The sequence below is a fragment of the Mugil cephalus genome, chromosome 6, assembly GCF_022458985.1.
Source record: "Mugil cephalus isolate CIBA_MC_2020 chromosome 6, CIBA_Mcephalus_1.1, whole genome shotgun sequence".
NCBI classification, from domain to species: Eukaryota; Metazoa; Chordata; class Actinopteri; order Mugiliformes; family Mugilidae; genus Mugil; species Mugil cephalus.
In genome coordinates this window covers 22,731,428-22,757,177 of record NC_061775.1, presented here as the reverse complement: position 1 = coordinate 22,757,177, position 25,750 = coordinate 22,731,428, and the positions used below count along the sequence as shown (strand labels likewise).

Sequence of the window (25,750 nt, the reverse complement as noted above, 5' to 3'; positions counted from 1 at the left end):
TCTTCTGTGAAGTGTTTTCTGTTAAAATATTTAATGCTTCACCATCAGCAGAAATACTGCAGCAGCCCGAAGTGAAAGTGCAGCCTTATCACCGTGTTTGCTTGTGTTGGCTCATACAATGCAAACCTTTTGACAGGGGCGAGTGTGTGAAAATATTCCTACAGGAATTGCTTTTTAGTCTTCAGTGACTTTGTTTCCTTCTGCAAGGACACTCTTGAAAAATAGAGGTGTAGTTTATGGGAAATTCCACATTGTTTCTCACTTCCCCTTTTTAATGGGGTCAATTTCTATCCTTTCATTTGTGGAGCAGTTTTTTATAAGTTTGTTTCTTTGAAAGTGAAGGTATCCAGGCAACTATAATTACAATAAATGCTGACTATGCGTGTTTATCTTGAGATTTAATGAGATTGAGGTTTAATTTTATTGATAATAAGTCGAAGTCAAAGTTGTTCAACAACTTAAACATAAAATATATACATTTGAGACAAAAAAAGAGAGAAAATATAGACGCATACACGGTTTGTAAACAACCTGATGTGTTTTGAGGGGCGGGGCTTAACTGGAGGCAAAACATCCAAAACACTGTAGCCTGTAAATGCCGGTTAGCATATTTCGAGGGTCTGTTTCAGCATGAATAGATGAGGAAAATGCATATTTTTAAAGAATATAGCCACGAATACAGTCACTCTCCGAGACCGTGACATGTTAAAAAGTTGCCTTTGACTGATGGAACTATATTCACAGACTCCTGCACTCTCACTCCCTGGGTGGAGATTTGACCAAAGCAGGAGGTGATGATGTCTGTTCTGTCTTTATCAAGTGAAGCCTCTCCTACAAAGATATTACAAGTAGTAAGTGGAACCTCTGTGGAGGGTAAAGTATGGAACTTCTGCTTGGACACCCCTGAAACATGCAAGTGACGTTGCTTTAGCTCACAGTTAGCATTAGCATTAAGTGTAACAAGAATCCCCTAAATAATGATTAACTTGACGTAATTTATTCTAACCCATAACGTTATCCAGGTTGAAACTGGTGATGCATATTAAACTGATATGAAGTGTGCATGGTGTCCTTTATTATGTGATAAAACTTCAAGTTAGTGTTTTAGATTTTTCGGTTTTGGCACCAAAAACTACAGCAAGATGACATTTTCATGGTTGAAAGTGACATTGTTCCCTCTGGTTTGCCTCCACTTATCATCGTGACGTCACAGTGATGTTGGCCACGAAGGAGTCTATGTCGTCTAAGCCATTTTTAGCTTATTGTTACAATATCAAATAAAAATAACAGCGTGCTTGCTAAAAAATATTTTCAAAAAACGTTCAAATATGACTTAGGCAATTATGCTATGAGGCTAACGAAATACATAAAATATCTAAAAGTAATAATAAAGTAAAAACTAAGGCAACAACGGATAGATCCACAGCACATATAGTAAAAAAATTACTCTACATAGACAAATACGATTCATTTTGATGCTGACTGGAACCTTATTGCATAACTGATCCATATCTAAGAGTGGGTGGTTTGAGTCAGAGTGTAAACAATGCATGCATTCACTTGTGGGGGCTTTAAGAACACAAGATAGCCATATAATGTATAATTGCCTACTGTCTAAACGTACAGGCTTTTATTATGATTGGACCCAGATGCCTGAAATCCGGGAATCGGCCGGTCACTGCAACTGGTACCAGTTAGTGCGTCTCTGTGTCGGGTCTCACTGCGATTATGTTTTCCATTAGTTTGTGGGGCCATTTATGTGAATGGAAAGATAGAAACATGAGGTTGTATGTGTGTGTGTGTTGAGTCACTACTACAAAGTGTCTAACTGCAGCGACGGAGATATTTATTCAACTTTAATGGATGATCCCCACCTCAGCACAATGATGTCAAGATTTATTCTGCGTCACAGGGACGTATGAAAGTGCACTGCAGGAAATAAGCCCGACTCTCAATTATGGAATAATGCATCTGGGAGGAAATTTTTGGAACGAACCGATGTCAAACTGAAAAACTAGCTCTGTCTACGGATTTTTGTATGTGAGCTCATATTCGTATGAGCTCATGTGTTGTTGCCACGGGTAACAGACACAAAATCCATCCGTATCATTCCTGACCAAAAGAAACTAGTTCACAGAACCTTTTTTTTTTTCTGGGAAGACAAGTAAGCAGGACACACCTATGTTTCATTAATGCCTTTTTGTTTTTTGTTAGCAGTGGAATTCTTTCATTTCCTTATCTGCTTTGTCTAGACATCTGGACCTTTCCCCTTAGGAAAAGAGAGGGAAGCGCTGGCTAATGTGTTTTCCCGCAGTTATGAGAAAGCTTTGCTCACTGGACACTGTCCACGTAAGAGTGAACCATAACATAAACAGAGGAGTGAGACGGTGTTATTGTGAAATAGAGGAGACTCTTTTAACTCTTCATAGATCCCACACAATTTTCTCCTGTCAGTCAGCGAACACTCACTCACACACGACAGCCTGAAAATGTACTTTCCTTTTCTTCTCACTGTCTCCCACTCCTTTTTCTCACACACACACACACACACACACACACAACCTCACGTGCATCGGTCATGAGTGGCCTCATTGCAGGCTTTGTGAAGTGCCCCAGCCCGTCTGTGCTATGCGAGTGACTCAGCACGCTAAGGTGAGGGTACATGCACACACATGACCTTCATGTGAATGTGCAAATTAAGGAAAAAAAAAGGAGGCTTGGAAAATTTCACTACGGTGGTGTCGGCTTCCCCCTACTCCTGCAGCAGACAGTCAGGCACTGCAGATGAAATTACAATGCGGAAAAAAAGCCCGAACTTTGTCAATGTCTGAGTGAATCTGCAGGGGGGGGGGGGGGGGGGGGGGGGGCATGTGCTTCCGTGCCAGAGAACTGAGTGAATAGCAAACTATCCTAAGAGCATAATTAGTACTGTCTCGTGATGGGAATATTGCTCTTGGATGATGATTTAATTGGGGAATGTAATGATTTAGCCGGGTGCTGTGTTGGAGCAGGTCTTCAGGCTCGGGGGAGACCGTGGGTGGTTTTCATCACCGTGGAGGTGAAAGTGACTGCGGTGTGTTGTTGTGCAAACATTGACCAGAGCTTAAAGTTACCAAACAGGACACGTGGTGTTGATGCACATCGATGTATCTATAAGAAACATATTCTTTATGGTGTATAAAACACACCATGGATGGTGATATAAAAAAATCGCTCTTAACAGGAAAATACTCATGTGCTTAGTTTTGGTTTCATTTATCCAAGGTTGGAGATGGTCTTCTCTAGAATTTCTGTCTCCACCACCAATACAATAGAACCGACAAAAATGTCATGATGAGGATGTGTGTGTGTGTGTCTGTGTGTGTGTGTGTGTGTGTGTGTGTGTTTCTAATCATTTATACTTCCTTGTAAACTTCATCACTGTCACTCTGGGAATTTCTTTCATTGGCTCAGAAAAGGGAAGCTGACTCTCCGCGGAAGTGCCCAGAAGTGGTTCACAATGAGTGTTGAAAAATCTGGGGTGGTTGTGGTAATCGTAGACACGGAGTGCAATTATTATAAACAAAGCCATCTGCGCAGGCACTTTCCATTTCTAATTTAATAAAGCCCATCCAAGAACTAGTGTAGGACATTAGCTCAGGCTATAAACACATATACAGTACGTTGCCTCAGTGATTGTCAATATTATTCTGTATTTGTCTTTTATAAACATGTGACAGAGTTTCTGTGGATTGCTGAAAAAGGGGGTTTATTGTGTTAAATAATGTTGTAGTGCAGAAAGTTTTGCATGGATTTTTAGATATATACTTTTAATAATCACACAAAATAATCAGTGTCCACGCCACATTTTTTGAGAGTAAAAGAGTTACTATTGCCATTTGTTTTGTTTTCTATTTTTTTCCAAAGATATTTAGTTTTAACTTTACAATTACAACAAAAACATGTGCAATAGCAACCAGACACATACAGTTCATTAAAATGGACATAGATCAAAATAAATATTTTTGTTTCTTGACAAAATTAATAACAATTATAAGAGCCATTAAATCAGATTCACAACGGACGACAATAAACCAAAGAGAAAACTCCTTAACTGAAGAGAGGAGACCTTAAGTTTTTTTTTCATCCGACTACTTAATTTTAAACTGAATATTATGAAATAAGGATAATAAGAGATTAATATTAATAATAAGAATTATTAATTAAAACAAATAGCAACAAATAAATAAAAGGGATAATATGTGCCTCGAGGGCTGTGAAACATTCAAACCCTCATTGCCCTTATAGTTCAAATGAAAGTAATAAGACACTGAGGTTTTATGTGTAATTTTCTTGAGTCAAACGTCGGTTACATTAAAATAGATCGACTGTTTAAGTGCTTTTTTGGGTTTGATTGCCCTCTTGTGGCCAAACAATAAATTGCAGTCGTCAAACTGCGCCCACTAGGCGGCGGTGCTGAGCAAACCGGAGGCCTAAACGACACAAAGGAGAAACGGGGAGGAAGAAGTCAGGAAGCCGCTTGTGACAGCCGCGTCAACGAAGACCAAATAATAATAATAATAAATAAAACAACAAAGGCTTCAAGAGCTTGAACTCTTGCCTCTTTTTTTTTAGTTATAGACACAGAGTCTTTAAACATCTGCCGACATGTCGAAGAACACAGTTTCCGCCCGCTTCAGGCGAGTGGACGTGGACGAGTACGACGAGAACAAATTTGTGGACGAGGAGGACGGTGGGGAAAACCAGCTGGGTCCCGACGAGACAGAGGTGGACTCCCTCATCAGGCAATATCCTTCTCTTGATTAGCTGGCTTTTTCCGTTAGCCCGCATGCTTTACTGAAGAAAAAAAAAAAAAAACGGGGGCGGGTTGTGTTTATTTAGGACTTAATTAGCGTTGACTGTATGAATGGGCGTCTTTATCTAGCAGGCCGGTCACTGTCCAGACTTGCCCGACAGTCACATTCCAGGGATTTTCTGGTCCAAGACAGAACAGGTCGGCTATATAATGTACAGCAAGCCGGTATGCATCTGTTTGGCTGCACAGCAGTGGGTTTAAATATTTAATTTCCTGTCTGCAATAGAAGCCAGTAAAATACGCTTCTTTTCTTGTGCCGGAAGTCCTGCAGCAGGAGCAGCCAGAAGAGTGAGCAGTTTCAGCCTTAAAGGCCATATAAGGCTTTAAGAGAGCTGCACTTCCTCATTTAACAAGTCCTCCCACCTCATGTCAGAATATGGGAGAACTGAAACACCCATCCAAAAATCACTGTCCTGCAGGTGACACTGATTTTTTATTTAGTAATCTGTTTCTGAAATACATGTGTGCAATGCATACAGCACATAAGAATGCTTGGTTTAATAATCTGTGCGTAACATTAAAACTACCTTCCTAATTTTGTCTCCAGGACAGTTGGGACTCATCATATAATGGATGTGGATCTTCTGAGGGTGTCCTCTTGTGGATCAATTGAGCAAAATGAGCACAAAAGTGTAGACGTCTTTGCCTGATGTAGAGCCCTAAATCTGCGGCAAATATCACTCAAGATTAGTTCTTTTGTACTTTATTGGCAAGACTGAATTCCTTCATCAGATTTGGACCAAATGGAAACAGTATTCCGCTATATTAATGGCTGGGTTAATATTCTTATTAGTAGAACTACTTTTTGGACATTTTCTCTAAGTAAATGCAGAATTTCTAGGTCTGTGTAAAGGCTTTGAGGTTGTATTATAAATCTGGCCAGTGACAACACATTTACAGTTATTCCTCAAGTAATAAGAAATCATAAGCCTGAGAAAATGGAAAACCTTTTTGTTTTCTCTTAAGAGTAACAAACAAAACCTTCAGATCTAGGTTGTTGTGGATTTAAAGAAACAGAAACACCAGCTGAAGGCCTGAGACGCTCGATGGGACTCTAGTGAGAAGCTTTTGTTTCTGTTGTGTTTTACTAGTATGTTGCTAATGGGGGCTTGTGTAGGAAGAAAGGTTTGGATTTGGGTCCTTTCTGTTGTGCTTTTCATCCTTAACCCTCCCTGCACAGGAAATCTCACGGAGGCTTTACATGCGGTTCTGAAGAACCCACCGATCAACACAAAGAACCAGAACGTTAAGGTGGGCCCTGGCTTATTACTCTCATCAATCCTTCAGTCGTAACCACGTTTTGACGAATCACTACGGCCTCTTTAATGACATTCATTGCTTCAGTTACATCCCTGCTTGAAATAAAGTGAGAATTTGTCTCTTGTAAATAGACAATATGAATGTAGATCAGTACGGAAGCAGGTGAGTAATGAACTGTACCTGTGCAGAACCTCTGGTCTCAACCTGCGTTCACTCCTCTGATCAGGATCGCGCCGAGGGTCTGGTGCTGAAGGTGCTCAGCGCCTTCAAGAGCAGTGACATCGAGAAGGCCGTGCAGTCGCTCGACAAGAACGGCGTCGACCTGCTCATGAAGTACATCTACAAAGGATTCGAGCGGCCGTCGGAAAACAGCAGCGCGGTCCTGCTGCAGTGGCACGAAAGGGTAAACATGTGCACTCCAAGTCTGTTATTTCACAAGGAGGCTTTTTTCTGCACTTATGCCAGTTTTACTGCCCCAGAGTATCAGTAACAGTTTGATATAAGTGCCATTTCACCAAGTAGAACTGATTGTTACAACCCGGCTCAACGTAAAGCGGAGAAACGTGACGGTTATAAAAATAAGGGTTTATTTAATTTGAAAGAAAAACGGGTGAGACATGGTGAACGTCCGCAGCCGAAAACGTTCAACGAGTCGCTTTATTCAGTCTGCTTAGGTGTGGCTGACAATTCAAAGACACCTCCACACCCGAAGAGGGATCCTCCAGGAGCCCGAAAAAACAAGCAAAGCCCTACGACCTTTGATCATGCACCATCTTCTAAGACGTGCCAGAATAAATGCTCCTACACAACATTTCGACACCAAATACAAAACATGTAGGGTGACCTACACAACATCTTTCACAACGGCTGCAAACCACATGATTACTCACACACACAAATTACAAATTCAGTGAAGCCAACGTTCAAAGTGACCATCTGAGCAACGAAGCCCTTGCAAAGTGTGGCAACGACAGCTTGATCCGACTAACTAATAAAAAAACGACAACAACGTGAACTGCAAGTTAAGCTTTTGATAATCCCAGTTCTCATCCTAAGAAAAAAAAAAAGAACATTCAGGCTCCACAAAACCAGATCCCCTTTTATGCCACAACCCAGCTCAAGAGCTGCAACATAAAGCGAAGACACACGATGGAATTAGAAAAATCAGGGTTTGTTTCATGAAAAAGAAAAGAAGAAGGCGACAGATGAGGCGTGGTGAACTCCTGCAGCTGAACAGCAGCCGCCTTAGGCCGTTAATCTGTCTTCTCAGGTGTGGCTGATTAACGTGATTAAGCCAAAGACACTTGTACTTTTTGTCCAGTGGAGGTGCAGAGGGACTTTAACACTGATCACAGACAATACCTGCAATATTGTATGAATGAGAATTTACTAATTTTTTCCTGATAAAATATAAATCTGCCCAAAATGTGATGGAAGAGGAAGTTTCAACCAACTTTACTCAGAACTTTGAACTAATTTATTAGAAACACACGATCAGGACTGACACGTTCCTAAAAAAGTATGGAAAAGTATGGAATTTGATTTTATAAATATCCAAGTCTGGAAAAGTATGATAAAGATTAATCAGAAGATTAGAAGAGCACATAGTCGGCTACAGAGATGGTCATAGATGGATGATTTATTTGCAACTTACAGTAGTGATAAATAAATGTAAAAAAAATGTGCAGTGAATTTATTTCCGTGTTCTCAGGCTCTGGCAGCTGGAGGAGTGGGCAGCATCGTCAGGGTGCTAACGGCGAGGAAGACGGTGTAAAGGACGAGCGGAGGAGCAGTTCACTTCACATCACTGACGGACGCGGGAGGGCACACGTAACACGTTCACGTAACAGATGGAATTGGGATGAAAAGGAAAAACATTTTTAACCGAATGAGTTCCCTGTGTGTCGAGACTAAAAAAGTAAAATAAAAATACATTCTGGATCATATTAGGTTAAAAAAAAAAGTGCACATGATCATAATTTAAGTCATCTCCAGGTATCTTTACACTTCATGTGTCTCTCATCTCAGTCCGTACACAAAAACAAAACTCGTTCCTCCTCCACGATATAATTCAAGTCAAATTATTCACCTGGAACAAGTGAGGAGGTCAGTGAATAGACCCTTAGTTTTAATATTTAAGTTTGGGTACCACTGCTGCACACACACAAAACTTCTAGTGACGCATCTGACAAACACACAGGAGGTTTTTATTTTCCATCATGTTACGTCGAGACTTGGTGATGGAATAAAAGCTTCCAGTAAATCCTCTCACTGTAACACTTCAGCGGTCTCCTGAAAAGCACAGTCACAGATGGAGGGTGGTCACCATTCAACTAGAGGACGGGGGAGGAGGTTTGTGCCATCCATCCATCCATCTATCTATCCATCCATCCATCCGCCTATCCACGCGTCCGTCCTTTCACACTGCCCCAGATAAGGATTATTACCCACGATGCATCTCCACCACCACTCTTATTAATCCCACTCACGTCCTCCCTCTGCTACTGACCACGCTGTTACGTGGCTCTGCTGCATTTTAGAAAAAAAAAGAAAACACTTGTATTATGTGCTCAGATATTTTTTTTTTAACTATTTAACAAAAAAAAAAAAAATCTAGGATTAAATGTTATTCTCTGTCCCTTAAACCCCACTCACTCAGAATTTACAGCAGCGCTCACAGGTTTGACTGCACCGACAGTTTAATTAATCAGAAACATTTCTGAGAGTGTAAGCATTTTACTGGAGTGTTTCATACCTGTCTTTTGTACTTGTTTTTTTTTTTTTTTTTGTGTGTGTGTGTGTTTTAAATTTGAATTTAAATCCACGCCATACAGGGTGTTACTTATTCTAGACGTACAGTACGTTTACTGTCACGTTATCTGACTGAAAGTTGACGATCCCATACGTTTTATATAATGAGTGGAAGTGTTAAATATTTTATCTGCCTTAACGGGTAGATAACGTCTGTTGCCAAATGATTTATTTGCTTTTGTGGTAATAATAATAATAATAATAATAATAATGATAATAATATAACATACATTGGTGATTCAGTGGAGATTGTCTTAGAAAGTGTTGATTTATGACTATATATAAAAAACAGCTTTTTCTTTAGTTCTTTCTCATTTTTAAATTCAAGAATTTCTTCTTACAAGGCGCCACAGTTGTGTTTTTATCGGACTTGTTACTAACCAGTGAGTAATTCAAACATGTGTGGTCATGTTTGCGCACCGTCACCGGTGATGATGCATCCAGACATTAGAAACCTCTTCTAATGCCCTAATGACTAGATACACATGAGAAGGACGGAGATCTGTGTTTTAGTCGGAGATGCCCCTCCCAGCCGAGGAGGGAACCGAACTGATGTACAAACTGCCTTATTCCTTTTTTTAAGTTTGTGCTTTTTTGAAGAACAAATAAATAAATAAATAAATACATTAAAAAAGGTATGGTCACAGCTTTTGTCGTGATTTACGATTGACATGCACAACAAAAATATGAGGAGTTTATTGTTCTTATTCCTGCTGTAAACGGCTCCTGGACAGAGACCAAGGGTAACACATGTTCTGAGTTATTATCATAATTTTGCATTCAATATTAAGTTATTCAAATAATACACAGGTTCAAATATTAATTTTTTATCCAGTAATTGGCTGTTGGGAGCGAGCTACACTGTTAGCTTCTCTTCTGCTAATATTGCAGCGTGCTTCTGGATTTCACCTGTGGACTGAATAGGCTCTCAGCCAATTGTGGGGAACCTGACAGAGTCAGGGTGTAATACGCAGCCTCGTGATTCGCTCAGCAGTGATAGGGGCGGGGCCTACTGTGTACAGGAGGCTTAGATTGACAGGTGTTTACTGTAGTGTGGTGCTCTGTGACAAATGGTTCGCTGTTGATAACGCTGCATGAGTGAAGTGCCTCCATTCATCCCTTTACTAAAATATTTTGGATTCATATTAATGTGTATTTACAGAAATTTAAATTTATGGGGGAAAATATATATAAATATATAATAAATGTTTAATCAACCAAAGATTTTGCAGTACCTCTGCGGACCCCCTAGGGGTCGTGGAACCGCTGTTGAAGACCAATAGTCCAGAATATATACAGGCAAATTCTGTACTTCTGCTGCATTAACAACAATACAACAATATTAAGTATGATAATATTAGACGTATTAATATTTTAACACCTTATTCAACTCTATGAGTGTAGCTTTGATAAAACAATTCAAAGTTTTGGTCTTTTTTCTGTTTGTCAGTCAGAGCATTTCTCTACTTCGTTCTTGTATATTTTGATATTTACTTAAACGTCCTCCTTCTTTAGATATTAATACATTGCATTCATTCATTTTCTGTAACCGCTTGTACTCTGAAGGGTTGCGAGAGGCTGTTATTGGGCATATCAGTCTTATCACATGGCTCTAACGCAGCCAATTTAGAATCGTCAATTAACCTAACGAGGAAGTCAGAGCACCTGACCTCTTTTAAACTATCATCAATATAACTTCATGTTACTGGAGGTTATTCTCCTCAGAACAGGGTCTAATCATGTCATAACTTGATCCCTTGTTAATATGTCTTAGGAGAAGTGGCATGCCGTTTTCACACAGCGGTGCTGCAGGCACACATAAATATTAATGTGTGTGTGTATTCATTTATTACATTTTTATTACAAAACAGATGGAATAAGTACAAGTATAGCATTACATCATAAGAAAAAAAGGCCTATGTACAAGTCATAAAAATAAAATACATCTTGGTATCAGCTACTGGATGGAGCACTATAGCGTTACACTGATGAAATGATGACGGGACGATTTCTGTTTGAGGCACTTGTGTGTGTGTTTATATGTGACGGGCCAATACCTGAGGACGTAGATAGAAGACGTGACAGTGAAGCTTTCTATCGCCAATACGAGCACCATAATCTGAACAGTCACACATCCACTGCGGTGATGGATGACACGAGGGCTAAAGCAAAGGCACCCACTATCATGTTCAAGCACTTCCCAATAAGTTAACAATAGGTAGATGTAGATACAAGAAGGGCTGAGACTTCTTCAGTAGGGCTGACGCCTATTTTCTGAGTCAGCAGTGGACGTTTTGGCTTTGAAGATTCAAATCTAGATCTTATAAATAAATTTGTAGGGGCGGGGGGGAATTAACAAGACAAAATATCAAACATTTTAATAACAGGTTTCCGGGGATTACAGCCAATAAATAGCCAGTTTTATGCAAGTTTCGTCTGGTCGACATCCAGCAGCTCCAATTAATTTCTTCCCTATGTCTTCAGGGCTCCATGCAGCCACCGGCCTCTCTCTCGCAAAGTCTTTCTCAGTCTGATGTGGTCACTTGTCCAAAGCCACACCCGCTCACTTTCAGCGCCACGTCACCCTCTCTGTGGCGCCGCATGATTCATCGCCGCACCTTTGCCTCGTTTTAAAGTGCTCTCAGTACGGGTAGGCAGAGACGGCGATGTAGACAATGAAGGTCGTCTGGTACTCGATGCCGCCGTCCTCCCTGTAGGAGAGGGCGCGGACCTTCATGCGGTACGTGCGGGGCTCCCGCAGCGCCCGGGTGGTGAACAGCACCCCCTTCAGGTTCTCGTCTCGCAGGGCGAAGGGTAACGTGACGTCCTCGTCCACCACCAGGAAGGAGGTCCTGGGGTGCATGACTCCGTCTTGCGTGTAGGCCACCAGCCTGATGAGGTCCTGGTTGGCCGCGATGCCGAAGGGGAGAGACAGCAGCTTGTACTCGAGGGCGTACGGGCTCAGCGCACATTCCAGGTCATTTGGGGGGCAGTTCTTCAGGCAGAACCTGCAACAAAGTGGGTTTTTTGTTAACTTGCTCTGCTTGCCTTTTGCTTTATTAAAGGAGTGCAGAGCCATATATTAGACAGAGTCTGGCCAACTAGGGAATGGACCGTCTGACCTATCCCGCTATGCTGATTGGTTCTGAGCTGGTCACGTGTTTCATGGGCGCCATGTTGGATACATCTAACCAAAATTATAGAGAAGTGGCAATAACAGAGAATAAAGTTGGATTAAAAGTTAAAATACGCCACAGTGCTCAGCCTACGGCTCCAAAACATGGGGGAAGCTCCCTATTATGTGAAGTAAATCTAAATGTCTCTAGGAAAAATAAAGTCATGCCATCATTAATGTACCTCGATATCAAAAACGCTTCACAAATTGGCAATAACATTTATAGGCTTGTTGTTGGTGAAAATAAGCAATTTATTTCAACATAGCACATCCGCTCCATATGTCCGAGGTATCAAACATGGTGCCCGTGATTTGAGTTGGTCAGACTCTTTCTAATATACGGCTCTGAAGGAGTGTAGGAGTTAGTGACATCTAGTGGTGAGGTTGCAGATTGCAATCAGTTGAAACTACAGTTTGATGCTACATACAGAATAAATTCATTGTAAGCTCACAAAAAAACATATTTATATTCCTGTATGATTCTAATCTACTATAATACTACACTGAAAACATAACTATAACTATTCCTGTCAGCCAACAGATGCCCCTAAATCTTCTTGAACTTTTGAACAGTGATCCTGTATGAACATTGTATAATCACAGCTGAGTGGGCTCATGCTGTTTAAACATCAAGTTCAACCTACTAACACTAAATCTGCTGATGTATCATCCCCAATCCCAGCACAGTATAGATGGATATCACAGTACTAAACACACAAAAAATAATAATACAGCAGAAGATTAATGGTAAAAAATGGCAAAAAAAACTATTTTCCATTGTGCTAGAGTGGCAACAAAAGCCTAGAGGAACATTGTCTAAAAACTGCACCAAACTAGCTGCATGAGACAAAACAAACAAACAAACAAACAAACAAACGGTTACCCTGTTACTGGATCCCTCTGGTAGTCTGTTGGACAGGGTGTGTCGATACACTGGTAACTTCCTCTCATGTTAAAGCACATCCGGTTCGCTCCACACTGAATGCTCTGCTCCAGACACTCGTCTACATCTGCAGATACCACAAAACCAGCTCATTATGGAGACATTACTACAGGCCACAGAGAGCATTAGTCATGTGGATTGTTTGTGGGCGTCTGGATGAGTCGAGAGAACGCCGGCCGAGGGTCTCACCTTGACACGTCTTCCCATTGGCCATGAGGCGGTAGCCGGCCGGACAGAGACACCTGTGGCTTCCTGGTGTGTTCATGCACTCGTGCTGGCAGGTGTCCCTCACTTCACACTCATTGATGTCTGTTGGGGGTCACACACAAAAACACAAACAGCCACCGGATGACACAGAGAATATCAGGACGAATAAATGGTGCTTCCTCAAGATACGATTTAACCCTTTAATACGTCGTATATGGGACAGCAGTAGCTTTTTGAACCAATCAGAGCTCTGTGCACGAGTTGTGTTTGAGTAAATGCTGCATGATGCAATATGTCATTTTCTTCTGATTTCATTGATAAAAGTCAATATAGGATTCAAACAGCACATTTTTCAAAACAAAACAATTCAGGCGACTTCTTTTTTTTCTTTTTTTTTAACTGTGTACCAACTTTGATTATTCAAGAACAATACCACTTAGAGAGATTCTGACTTTTGTGATAGAAACTTCAGAGTCTTGACTTTCAAAAGAGACCAAGACCATGCATGAGCTCCAAAATGTTCATGAATAGCATTCAGTTTACTTTGTCCTAAATAGGCGTTTTTTTTTCGTTTTTTTTTAAGTTCACAGCCCATATTTATAAAAAATTCATTAAGCAGTGACGTTCTGCTGCTTCCTTCTTCACTTCCATCCTCTCCCTCATCTCAGCGCTGCCTGACCTCCATAGTTACCTAAACAGCGGCCACCCCTGGGCTCAAACCCCTGCTGACAAACAAGGAAGCCCTGACGCGAGGAGTCTACGCGAGCCTCTCTGCGACTACGGCTCCTGTAACGCCCCCTTGTGGCGGCTGCGTAGGAGTGGTAGCTCTGAGAGGCCAAGTTGTGGTACAGCCGCTGGTCGACGCTGCGCTCGGGAGAGGAGTGAGACGTGCGGTAGCCGTACGAGTAACTCTCATAGCTGGGCAGCCGCTCAAGCCCAGCGCAGGACTTGCCGTCACCCAGCAGGTGGCGTCCCGGTGGGCAGGTGCACTTGTAGCTGCCGGGAGTGTTGACGCACTGGTGGGCGCAAGGCTGCGGAAGCCGCTCACACTCATTTACGTCTGCCCACAGTACAAAGAAAGACCAGCACCAGGAAGAGTGACAGAAGGTGAGATGGGAAGGAGAGAATATTGAGGAAATAAAGATGAAAGGAGCAAATGAGGTGGTGCGGGCCATGGAAAAAAGGAGAGATGAGGGGGGGAAAAAGGGGATATGTCAATTACCCCACTGTATAACAATACATTTTCCTGTCTCTGAGACAAAAATGTATTGAGATCATACCCTTATATATCTAATTTGAATGAGAGTTGTTACCTCTCATATATGAACAAAATATGATATGAATTGTACAAAAACCAATTCATGGCTTATATATGTACAGTATATAAACAATATTTGCTAAAAAAAAAAAAAACTTACAGTCCAGTGTTAATGTCACAGGGGGGACAGGAAGACGTATGCCATTACAAAGCAACACCAGGAAATAGACAGATCCAAACAAACAAAAAAAAGGTGAAAAGTCAAAACTGGTGAAAGTAAGTGAAAGGATAAAGAGTGATAGACAGAAAGAGGTGTGAGGTGGTGGTGCTGGTCTTTTTTTTTTATAGTCAAGGTGCAAAAGAAGGAACCGCGGTCATTTCCAGTCTCTCTTCCCTCCCTTAACTTTTACCTCTAACAGTTATCAAATAGTGAACACGCATAGATGCAGATTCAGGCTCGAGTTTTAAAAGATCGACGATGCCATGCGGGAAGGAGGGAAGGCCGTGTGCGTTTAACGTGGAGAGTTAATCAGCAATTTTCATTGCAGAACCTATGAAAGTAAGCAAGCAGCAGCAGCAGCAGCAGGATATGATGTTTCCGTTGCAGATGGCAGCTATGATTTTAGATTTTAGATGCAAACGAGTCACTTAAAAAAAAAGAGAGGGAAGTGTGCCGGCAGAAGCAAGCGAGTTGACTGGAAGTGTAAGCAAAGAACAGTGCAAAAATAAACTGTTTAACACAGGAGTATCAACTGTATAAAGACTGCAAATGAGGATTATGGGAATCTATTCAATCTAAGGCAGGGGTGTCAATGTAATTTTTGTTCGGGGGCCACACACAGCCCAATTTAATCTCCATGGGGCCTGACCAGTAACATAATAGCATATTAAAGTTGACATAAGGTCAACTCCAAATGTTTCCCTTTGTTTTAGTGCAAAGACGTACATGTATGTTATGAAAATGTTAACATTTAATGAAATGTACTGTAACAAAACATGTAACCAACAACTGGACATTTTTTTTGTGCAAAATTCATCCCATGGGCCAGATTGGACCATGTGGTGAGCCGGTTTTGGGCCCCCAGGCCATATGTTTGACACCCCTGACCTAAGGTATACCCGTTCCTAATGGCGTGCTGACCCTGAGAGGAAGATGTAAGGGAACGTACGTACCAACGCAGGGACGTCCTACTCCCTGAGATCTGAAGCCACGTGGGCAGGTACAGTGGTAGCTGCCTCTGGTATTCTCACAGATCTGGTTGTATCTGCACTGATGGGTGCCGTCTCTGCACTCGTCGATGTCTGAGGCGGGGACACACATGACCGACGCAGATCAGCCTTTCAACGCTTTCACTGTGAATTTAGTAGAGACTAAAAGACTAAAACCTCCCACGTGTTCGTCCGTGCGGACACTCACCGACACACGTGCCGTTTCCACCTTTGGTCATGCCATTGGGGCACAGGTCGATACAGGTGTAACCACCCCGGGTGTTTTTGCACTGCTGATCTGAACGGCAAACTCTCTGTCTGCACTCGTTTATATCTGAGGTGAACAGATAGAAAGAGCGTTAGATCATAAATAAAGAATACATTTAAGACAGGAGTCTTCAGTGTTTTTCAGGACAAGGTCCCTAAAACTGACTGAGAGATTAAGTAGGGACTTATTACCTACTATATGTGTTAAATTTGGCCTATTGCTATTAATAAATATACATTATTATCATCATTTTGCATTCAATATTAAGTTATTCAAATAATACACAGGTTCAAATATGAATTTTTTGTTCAGTAGTTGGCTGATGGGAGCGAGCTACATTGTTAGCTTCTCTTCTGCTAATATTGCAGCGTGCTTCTGGGTTTCACCTGAGGACTGAATAGGCTTTCAGCCAAATGTGGGGAACCTGACAGAGTCAGGGTGTAACATGAGGCCTCGTGATTGGCTCAGCGGCAATAGGGGCGGGGCCTACTGTGTACAGGAGGCTTAGATTGACAGGTATGAAACGGTGCGCTGTTGAGACAGCTCCTGTATCTCTGAATGAGTGTTGACTGAATGATCAAGGCTTCTGGCTCCATTTATTCCTTTACAAAAATATGCTGAATCCATGTTAATGTGTATTTTTAAAAAATATATATTTGTGGGGGGAAAAAGAAAATCAACCAAAGATTCCCCCTGCAGTACCTCTGCGGACCCCCTAGGGGTCGTGGACCCCCTGTTGAAGACCTTTAATATAAGCAATAAAATCACTGCATCCAAAATGTAGGGTTAGAAAAGCAACGGGTTAATAAAGAAGAGCTGCAGTCTCACCTATACAGCGTCTATTCCTGAGTTGAAAGCCTGGCTCACAGGCACAGCGGTAACTACCGATGGTGTTTAAACAGTGCTGATTGCAAGGACTGGACTCCTGACACTCATTCACATCTGAAGCACAACAAAAGAAAAACATGACTCATAAGAAAACACAGATAAAGAAACCAGCAACAAGACGCGTGGTCCCCGCCCGTCGACATACCTGTGCAGCTGAGACCGTCCGTTGTTCTCCTGAAGCCACGCCCACAGCGGAGGACACACCTGTAAGAGCCGATGGTGTTCTCACAGTCTTGTCCGTCATGGCACACGTTCCCACCCAGTGAACACTCATCGATGTCTAAAAGAGAGAGGAGGGGGGAGATTAAATGGGTAAGGAACTACTCCTTATTAAACAATGTGTGTGTGTGTGTGGTTTTTACCTTGACACGTCCGGCCGTCAGCAGAGATGGTGAGGCCCCGAGGACAGGAGCAGTAGTAGGTGCCCATGGCGTTGTGGCAGGCGTGAGAGCAGGGGTTCCCAACCTCACATTCGTTTTCATCTGCAGCACATAAATTATATATATATTAAAAAATGGCAATATAGAAATAATGAGATTAACATAAACCCTAATCATGATTATTATTGCTTTAAAGGAACAGGAACAGTTTAATGCACCATGATTACCTGAACAGTAAGGCCCAGCAGACACCAAAGTGAAGCCATGAGGACACTGGTTACTGCGATCGCCTGGAATCAAATAAACCAGGGGTTTTCAAAGTGTGGGATAGTGAACCTCCACTAAGAGAACTCAAAAGGGGACCCCCACCCTTTATTATTACTATTATTACTGTCACTGTTGATGCTTTGTATGTGCCACGCACTCTTGGTCTTTAAACGTTCGTGCTTTAGTTTCAGCATGATGGTGGAATTTACATGGTCGCATACTGTCAATAACTAGCACCTCTTTGCAAATAACACTCAGTAAATTTACTGCATGTGAAAAAAACGAATTATTGTCTTAATCTGACTCTAACTGGACAACTTAAGTGCACACAAACACATTACTACGACTAGTATCGGAGCTCTCCTTATCCGACTAAGACGGATAAATCAATTGGAAATTGATTTTCATCGGCATGTATACGCTTTAATCGGTGTTTAACTGGACAACGTGTGTGACTATGGCTATGACCCCAGAAAACATCCAAGAAAGCGAAAGAAGAAAGTAAACAGAGCTGGTAGAAGAACCACTTGAGTGACAGCGTGCATCTTATCTGCACCATAAGTAGCGCACACATTATGTGCAAGATTAAAAAAGCTGTACTATTATCCATGTTGTTGTTTGAAGTGGCAGTCTTCCACATGAACAACTCAACTGACATAGCTCGATAAAGCTGTGCATGCATCGTCAGGACCAACACATGAAAAGCCAAATTTTAAATAATCAGGGTCAGACTTCCTCCGTTTTCTACTCGCCCCAGACTCTGCTCTCTCACTTTCACTTCAGGTAGCCTACTAAAAATCAATCCATTTTATCCAAGACAATGGAAGCTACATCCTGAGAAATCACAGGATAAAAGGTCTCATTTTACTGAGCCTTTTATGTTTTTTTTTATTTGTTTTTTTTACCTACCTTTGGAGATACTAGCTTGGATCTTATACTCCAACACCTCCTCCAGTGGGTGATATTGAGCACTGATGGCCGTGGCCTGCAACGTTTCTACCAGGTAGGGCATCTTCCCTTTGGATGGGGCGTAGGAGATGGTGTGATTCCAAGAGTACGGCACGCTCTCCTTGTCGATGCTGAACATGCGGGTGGACAGAGCGTACAGCTGGCCTGGACCTGTCTGGATGTAATCCTCTGTGTAGTCCTGACAGAAAACAGACATATTGCAAAACACCACAGGTTTGAAATATTTATCAATATGTATTATGCCCAGCGTTTATTTTTTGTTAATTTCACTTCAGATCAACCAAAAATGCTGAGTTGTGGTTAAGGTGATGATGGTAGATCTCTCAAAACTTAAAACAGACGGAGATAAATATACCTAAAACTCAAATTATTTACGCAGTGATTTGTGTACCTTGATGCTGATGTCGGCATGTGAAGGCAGCTGTAGGATGTGTCCATTCACTACAATGTCCAATAGCAAGGCTCCATCAGAGTCCAGGCCTCTGGCGATGTGGGTCATCCTCAGGATCTCACCTGGTGATCACATCACACCTTTTAGTCAACGTTCTAGCTTCACACAAATTTTCTTTTTTTTTGGATTTCATTATTCCATACCTGTAGCGAACTCCACCTGTGTCTCTCGCCTGAAGATGCCTCCGGTTAGCGTGTAGCCGTTGACGGCCTCTCCGACTTCCTGTGCAGTGGTCCAGTAGATGGGGTTCAGGATGGAGACGAGCTTCCTCATGGCAGGACCTTAAATTAAAAGGTCTTACATTTAGCTTAACGCAGGTATGACTGAGTGTATATCTTCTTGAATCGTTGGAAATCTCACCTAAAGTCCTTGGTACATTAGATATTGTGGCTTTGATGATTTTACCACCAGACCTGCTGTCTGAGATGGTGGCGTTGAGGATGGCGATGCCAAACTCAATATCATTGATGTTCCCTATAATGCTTCCCCGAGCCTTCTGGGGCCCACCTGACAAACAGAAAGTCATAAATGCTTCAAGCGTATTCACAATCACACACATAAAGCTCCTTTCACTCCACACCTTACCTGGGCAGGCCTGAGTGTTGCACCTGGACAGCTGCGTGGAGTCCCCTGGACACGGCCTGCCGCCGTTACTAGATGACGGACTGTTACAGAGTCGGACACGTGTCCTCTCTCCACCTCCACAGGAAGAGGAGCATTCTCCCCATGGCTGCCATGAACCCCAGTTACCATCAACTGCAATGATACGCCCCCAAAAACAATTTAGCATGGACTACAAGTATACATATTATGTCTAATTCATATGATTCAACTATTCATATCATGAGGATTTCTTTACAATTTATTGATAAAGTCCCAGTTTACTCTATATGCTATAACTTGCACAAAATACATCATAAACAGTTTTTTATTTATTTTTAAATTCATTATCTTTCTAAGCACTTGTTTGAGCATCTGTGACCCCGACACGATCGTGAGACTCACCAGGGCAACTGGCCGTGCTGCATCGTTGCATATGTGTATCAGAACCTGCGCAGGCTCTCCCGCCATTAGCAGGCCTGGGGTTGTCACAGGTCCTGTAACGCCTCATCTGACCCCCATTACACGTCCTGCTGCAGCTGCCCCAGCTGCTCCATGGACCCCAGTTGCCGTTGACTGACACAGAGCAGTTAAAATAAGGTCAGAAGTACAGATAGAGGAAAAATATAAAAGCAAACATTTGTAAAATGTAGGCAGTATGACAAAATAAAAGATGTCTTACTCGGGCAGGGTTCGCTGTTACAGAAGTCAATATGCACATCGTTGCCCTCACACTGCCTGCCACCATGCTGGGGGGCGGGGCTGGCACAGAGGCGTGTCCTCTGTCTGGTCCCACCTCCGCAGGAAACACTGCAGGCTCCCCAGCTCACCCAGGATGACCACTTTCCATCCACTGGAGGACGCAAGAATGAGAGTCATTTCACGTGCATGTTTAAAAATCTGCTGAGGAAAATAATCCTGTCCTTACCAGGACACGGTCTCTCCTTGCACACTTGCGTTTGGGTGTCCGTGCCCTCACACTGTGGACCATCAAATGCAGGAGGGGGGTTGTTGCACAGCCGGATCCTGGACTGCATGCCTTTCCCACATGTCTCACTGCACGGGCTCCATGGTAGCCAAGACCCCCAGTTACCTGCCACTGTGAGAACATAAACATGAACTTCACAGGTCCAAAAGCTCAGTATACATTATGAATACAAGACTATGGCAGCTGCAAAAGATGTGGTCTATGAGCACTTACAAAGATTTAAGAAACTTGATGCAAAAACACCATTTGTAACAGCAGTCTACATGAGGCAAACAACTTCTGCATCAGTCCCATTTATCAGACATGTGCTATATATTTTCTCACCTGGACATGGTCGGACACTGCACATGATGACCTCCACTGCCTTCCCCTCACACGGCCTGCCTCCATGCTGAGCAGGAGGGCTACTGCAGGTCCGGATCCTGGTCCTGTTGCCCTGACCGCAGGTACGTGAGCACTCCTCCCACAGAGACCACTCTGACCAGCTACCATCAACTGTAGCAGGACAAAAGTACAAATTATGTCACAGCATGAGCGTTGTCCTTTACAAATACTGAAATAATAAGTTGTATTCTCTACCTCGGGTTTTGTAACACACTCTCACCTGGGCAGGGTTTTCCCTGACAGCTGCGTTTCTCTGTGTTTGATCCTGCACAGTGGCGGCCTCCATTGGCAGGTAAAGGATTGTTACACCGCCTCAGCCTCTTCTGGGCTCCGACACCGCAGGAGACACTGCACGGACTCCACTCTGCCCACTCTGAGTAGCCACCATGAACTGTGAAATGAATAAACTTTGTTACTTGGCAAGTCAAAAAACTAATTCCATTAGCCCTTCACTAGAGCATTGCTTTTAAATTCTTATTTAAAGCACACATAAGAATAACTACTTCACCCTGGTGCAAATGGAAGTGACAAGGAAAATGCGGCACAATGCAACGCTGCACGCTCATCTCACCTCTGACAGTAAGAGTGACCCTGACCAGCACCGATCCGAGCAAGTTTCTGGCCACACACTCGTACTCAGACGTGTCCTCCTTCTGGGCGCTGCTGATCCTGAGGGAGCCATTGGACAAGGTGGAGAAGCGGTCATTGCCCAGTAGGGGGCGCCCCTGACGAGACCACTCTATCATGGGCGTGGGCTCACCCTCCGCCTGACAGTTGAGCACGGCCGTGGTGCCGGCATCCATTACTGTCTCTACTGGCTCCACAGTGATGGTGGGTGCATCTGCAGATCATGTACGTGCGTTAGATCGATTAGAAAATATTCCAGTTATTATCAGAGGAGACATTTAGCAGACGCTTACTCTGTAACGTAAGCGTGACGCTTCTTTCCACCACTCCAGCGTCATTTGTCGCCACACACATGTAGTTGCCCGCATCTTCGCTCTGTGTAAAAGATATTTGGGTTTACATGTGTCATTTTCTTTGTATTATTTGTACGTATTACACGCATCTTGTGTCTATCGTGTGTTTTCGTACCACCGTGCCATAAATGGCCAGCGAGCCGTTGTCCAGTTGGCGTATTCGGTTGCTGATCTGGATGTTTATTCCGTTTTTGCTCCACTGGATGGTCGGCAGCGGGTCTCCTCGGACCTCGCAGTTCAGGATGGCATTTCCACCCAGAGGCTCAATGCGGTTGGAGTGAAGGTCCCCATCAATTATAGGAGGCTCTGGAGAGCGGAAAGAGAAGCCGTTAGCAGCAAATGTGAACTGAAGGAGGGTGAGAACATTTCCTGAGATCGCAGTTTTACCTTTGACATAAACGAAGCCAAGAGACTTGATGGTCCCCACGCTGTTTTCTGCCACGCAGGTGTATGTGCCAGAGTCGTCTTTGCTCACTCTCTCTATCACCAGCTCACTGTGACCGTTCACGTGGTCATAATGAACTGCAACATAAAGGCAAGAAAAAATAACACAGTTAGAAATGGAAAACTTCTTGAAAAAAACTGCCATTTCTTTTTGAACAATGCTATTATTTGTTTTCTTTACAGTGCAAAGCAAAGTACCAGCATGTTACTGCATGTATGACACTGCAGAAATGGATATTAAAAAACAAACAAAAAAAATAGCAGTTACTTGATTTTCATTTTAAAATTCAAAAATTCTAATTGAAATATTTTTCTTAATTGGTGTCAAGAATGGATAAACAAAACTCACTTTTAATTTTCCATTTCTAAAAACAAAAAAATAAAATCGTTAAAAGACAGAAAGCGCCCGTTTTTTCATATTGTGCGACCGGAAGTTATTTTCAAAGTAAGAGCACGTATGAAGACGGTAGACATGGATCAGTACCTTCTTTTTTGAAACAACAAAAGAGTGTGTCTCAGGGAAGACGACATGACTGCAGAAAAACTAAGCTGCATATTCCAGGTAAAAACTAAAAACAATTATATATAATCAGGTATTAGTTGGCTACTAGTTTACATTAATCTGATATGCGTGCAGAGATTTCTGCAGATGACAAACCTTGTTCTGCCATGTCAAAAATCACGTCAGAGTAAAGTTCCAAAGACATTTTAGCCTGGGCTGGACACACAGTACCGTCCTTATACATGCTCTTACTTTGAAAACAGCAACTTCCGGTTTCAAAATGTGAAAAAAAAAAAACGGGCGCTTTTTTTTGTTTCTGTCTTCTAAGGATTTTATTTTTTGTTTTTAGGTGGTTTCCATATACCTTCATACACACCCATTTTACCTTATACATTATAAGTTATTCTCTCTATTGACGTACACTATGACCATACACTTAGGTCCAAGGTCCTAATTTAGGCACTGAAACCTTTTTTTTCCAGTTTAAAGCTATCAGACTTTTAAACATGTGTTCTCTAGCTCTCAGATTTTGTTGATCTGTTGGATATATGTATATGTGACAAACTCATACTGGGATCTAGTGGAATGTTTATTGACTGAATCTTTCTTATGTTAACCATATGCATTTAAAACATATATCCTGTGTATTGTTGTTACATAAAACCACCATTTCTTATTTAATCACACCTGGGATGATGTTGTTGTTGAAGGCCCATGTGATCCTGGGTAGGGGGGTGCCGCTGACCCTGCAGGCCAGCACGAGGCGCTCTCCCTTGTTGAGGGCCACATCTCCAAGCAGCTCAGTAAAGACGGGGTGAGTGTGAACCGACAGAGTCACCGTCCGACTGTCCTGTCCGACTGCGTTGGTGGCAACGCATGTGTAACCGCCTGCGTCGTCAGGCTGGTGCAGCGTGAGCGAAAGGTGGATGAACAAAATTTATATTTTTTTTCCCCACATAACAAAACACAATCATAAAATTTCTTTCTTGTTTTACCTGAGCAATGTCAATAACCAGCTCCCCGGAGGGCAGGATCGTGTACTCGCCCGCGCTTTCACTGAGAGGATTACCGTCTTTTTCCCAGGACAGCGTAGGCTGAGGGACACCCTGCGCCACGCACACCAGCTGGGCCTGACTGTTTTCCACCACTGCAACATCCTGCTCCCCACCACGAATAGACGGAGGAACTGAAAAGTTGAAAGTCAGCCTCAAAATTAGGGTTTGATTTGACTTAATTCTGTATTATTTCTAGAACATTTGTATAGTTTGTGCATTTGTGCTGAATAGGGATTGTTCCGCTACAAAACCAGCCTCCATCAAATCTGGCCCATGGGATGAATTTGTACAGGAAGAGAAGAAGATGAAGGAGGAAAAGATTAAAAGAGAATGAGGCAGGGGGAAATGAGAAAGAAGGAAAAAGAAGAAAGGGGAGGGTGAGTAGTAGGAAAATAAGGGAAGAGGAGAAGAAGGAGGATGCAGGGGAGAAGGAGAAGGGGAAGATAGAACAGGAGGAAGAGCAGAAAAAGGATAAAAGGGAAAAGTTGAAGGGAAACAGGAAGAGACGTAGTGTATCTACGCAAACGTTTAGTTATAAACTGAACTAAAACAAAGGAAAAAAATGGATTTGTCTTCTGTATCAGTATAGGTTCTAATGATATTAGGTTAGTGGTCTGCCCCCACTGAGATAAAACTGTGCTGCATGTGGCCCCTGAACTAGAATTAGTTTGAAGTGTTTACAGAGGTTCATTTTCTGGGACCTACTCTGCACGGTGAGGCTCATTTCCAGGCTGACAGTGCCCGCAGCGTTGGCAGCAGTGCACGTGTATCGTCCAGCGTCGCTCGGCTGAATGAAGGCGACGTGCAGCGACCCCGAACTCAGAACCCGCTGGCGTACGGTTTCACTCAGCAGCTGCCCGTCTTTGTGCCACGTGACCGTGGGTGGAGGGGAGCCGTCCGCTTGACACTGCAGCGTCACAGAGGAGTCCACGGGTGCCAGGTATTCCCGAGTCTCTGACCTGATCGCTGGGGGAACTGCAAACACACAAAGTTGAATACAGGTCACATAACTGTGTCTAGATAAAGGGATTAATAATAGTGGCAGACCTACCTTGTACCCTGAGTTTGGTTTTGCCGAGCGCCGTCCCTGCAGGGTTCTGAGCCACACATATGTAGGTCCCAGAGTCTGATACAGACGCCTTGGAGATCTGCAGGCTTCCATTAGGGAGTATAGTGAAGCTACCACCTAGTGCGACACAAAAGACACACGAGGAGTCATGATGTGCCACATTATTACTGCCACACACATGCAGTACAATGGATGAATTACCTCTGGTGGGTATGTTGATCCCCTCCTTCTGCCAGGTAATGGTGGGTCTGGGTGAGCCTGTGGCCCTGCATGGCAGAGTGGTGGGGTTATTGAGGATCACATCCAGGCTGGATGGATGGGACTGGATCAGTGGGAGCTCTGAGGAGAGGGACGAGAACAGAGCTGATTTATTTTTAACCGAGGATTAACAATGTATCACCTCCTTCACAATATTATGTACATTAACAAAAGATAGAAAACATGATGATCAATTAAACAAAGATTAATTTTACATGTAAAAACTCAAACTCATTGCCCACGCAAACAACTGTGTGTAGCTATCGTTTAATTAGAAAGAGTAACTACATTAGTAAAATGCTGGAAAAACCTTGAAGACCGGACACTATAAGGCAATGCAAAACAATCCACAGCCGTAGCATAATTTACCCTGCACCGTGAGCTGCACGTGGCGGTGGGTGGAGCCCGCCACATTGTTGGCCGTGCATGTGTAGCGTCCAGCGTGACCTAGCTCTGCAGAAGTGATCTCAACCGGACCTGAATGCACACCAACACAAATTATACACAGATGAATATGATAATTATTGCA

General features: G+C 42.8%; 2 protein-coding genes across 4 annotated transcripts in view; one reads left to right on the top strand and one right to left on the bottom strand.

The window, feature by feature from the left end:
* Nucleotides 1–4,474: 4,474 nt before the first annotated feature.
* On the top strand, nucleotides 4,475–9,549 carry arpc5b (actin related protein 2/3 complex, subunit 5B). The gene is made up of 4 exons (XM_047587947.1): nucleotides 4,475–4,787; nucleotides 6,034–6,106; nucleotides 6,342–6,518; nucleotides 7,827–9,549. The coding sequence occupies exons 1-4, from the start codon at nucleotides 4,648–4,650 to the stop codon at nucleotides 7,887–7,889; spliced, it is 453 nt and encodes a 150-aa protein (XP_047443903.1). The 5' UTR covers nucleotides 4,475–4,647; the 3' UTR covers nucleotides 7,890–9,549.
* Nucleotides 9,550–10,755: 1,206 nt separating this feature from the next.
* The window catches only part of hmcn1 (hemicentin 1), an 84,430-nt gene continuing 69,435 nt past the window's right edge, over nucleotides 10,756–25,750 (bottom strand). Inside the window, exons 78-107 of one of the 3 annotated variants that reach the window (XM_047587868.1) lie at nucleotides 25,591–25,698; nucleotides 25,165–25,302; nucleotides 24,946–25,080; nucleotides 24,600–24,869; nucleotides 23,835–24,025; nucleotides 23,527–23,740; nucleotides 22,281–22,415; nucleotides 22,009–22,199; nucleotides 21,834–21,915; nucleotides 21,485–21,754; nucleotides 21,134–21,304; nucleotides 20,854–21,024; nucleotides 20,470–20,640; nucleotides 20,224–20,394; nucleotides 19,947–20,117; nucleotides 19,527–19,697; nucleotides 19,302–19,448; nucleotides 19,085–19,222; nucleotides 18,882–19,003; nucleotides 18,431–18,668; nucleotides 17,482–17,544; nucleotides 17,237–17,356; nucleotides 17,020–17,154; nucleotides 16,815–16,928; nucleotides 15,927–16,052; nucleotides 15,683–15,811; nucleotides 13,943–14,311; nucleotides 13,234–13,353; nucleotides 12,985–13,111; nucleotides 10,756–11,934 (exon numbers count right to left, since the gene is read on the bottom strand). In XM_047587868.1, the coding sequence (XP_047443824.1) occupies nucleotides 11,568–11,934; nucleotides 12,985–13,111; nucleotides 13,234–13,353; nucleotides 13,943–14,311; nucleotides 15,683–15,811; nucleotides 15,927–16,052; nucleotides 16,815–16,928; nucleotides 17,020–17,154; nucleotides 17,237–17,356; nucleotides 17,482–17,544; nucleotides 18,431–18,668; nucleotides 18,882–19,003; nucleotides 19,085–19,222; nucleotides 19,302–19,448; nucleotides 19,527–19,697; nucleotides 19,947–20,117; nucleotides 20,224–20,394; nucleotides 20,470–20,640; nucleotides 20,854–21,024; nucleotides 21,134–21,304; nucleotides 21,485–21,754; nucleotides 21,834–21,915; nucleotides 22,009–22,199; nucleotides 22,281–22,415; nucleotides 23,527–23,740; nucleotides 23,835–24,025; nucleotides 24,600–24,869; nucleotides 24,946–25,080; nucleotides 25,165–25,302; nucleotides 25,591–25,698 (5,075 nt within the window). In that variant the 3' untranslated portion in view covers nucleotides 10,756–11,567. Of the gene's footprint in view, nucleotides 11,935–12,984; nucleotides 13,112–13,233; nucleotides 13,354–13,942; nucleotides 14,312–15,678; nucleotides 15,812–15,926; nucleotides 16,053–16,814; nucleotides 16,929–17,019; nucleotides 17,155–17,236; nucleotides 17,357–17,481; nucleotides 17,545–18,430; nucleotides 18,669–18,881; nucleotides 19,004–19,084; nucleotides 19,223–19,301; nucleotides 19,449–19,526; nucleotides 19,698–19,946; nucleotides 20,118–20,223; nucleotides 20,395–20,469; nucleotides 20,641–20,853; nucleotides 21,025–21,133; nucleotides 21,305–21,484; nucleotides 21,755–21,833; nucleotides 21,916–22,008; nucleotides 22,200–22,280; nucleotides 22,416–23,526; nucleotides 23,741–23,834; nucleotides 24,026–24,599; nucleotides 24,870–24,945; nucleotides 25,081–25,164; nucleotides 25,303–25,590; nucleotides 25,699–25,750 lie in introns of those variants that run through there. The other 2 variants (XM_047587869.1, XR_007112971.1) reach the window with 2 other exon arrangements.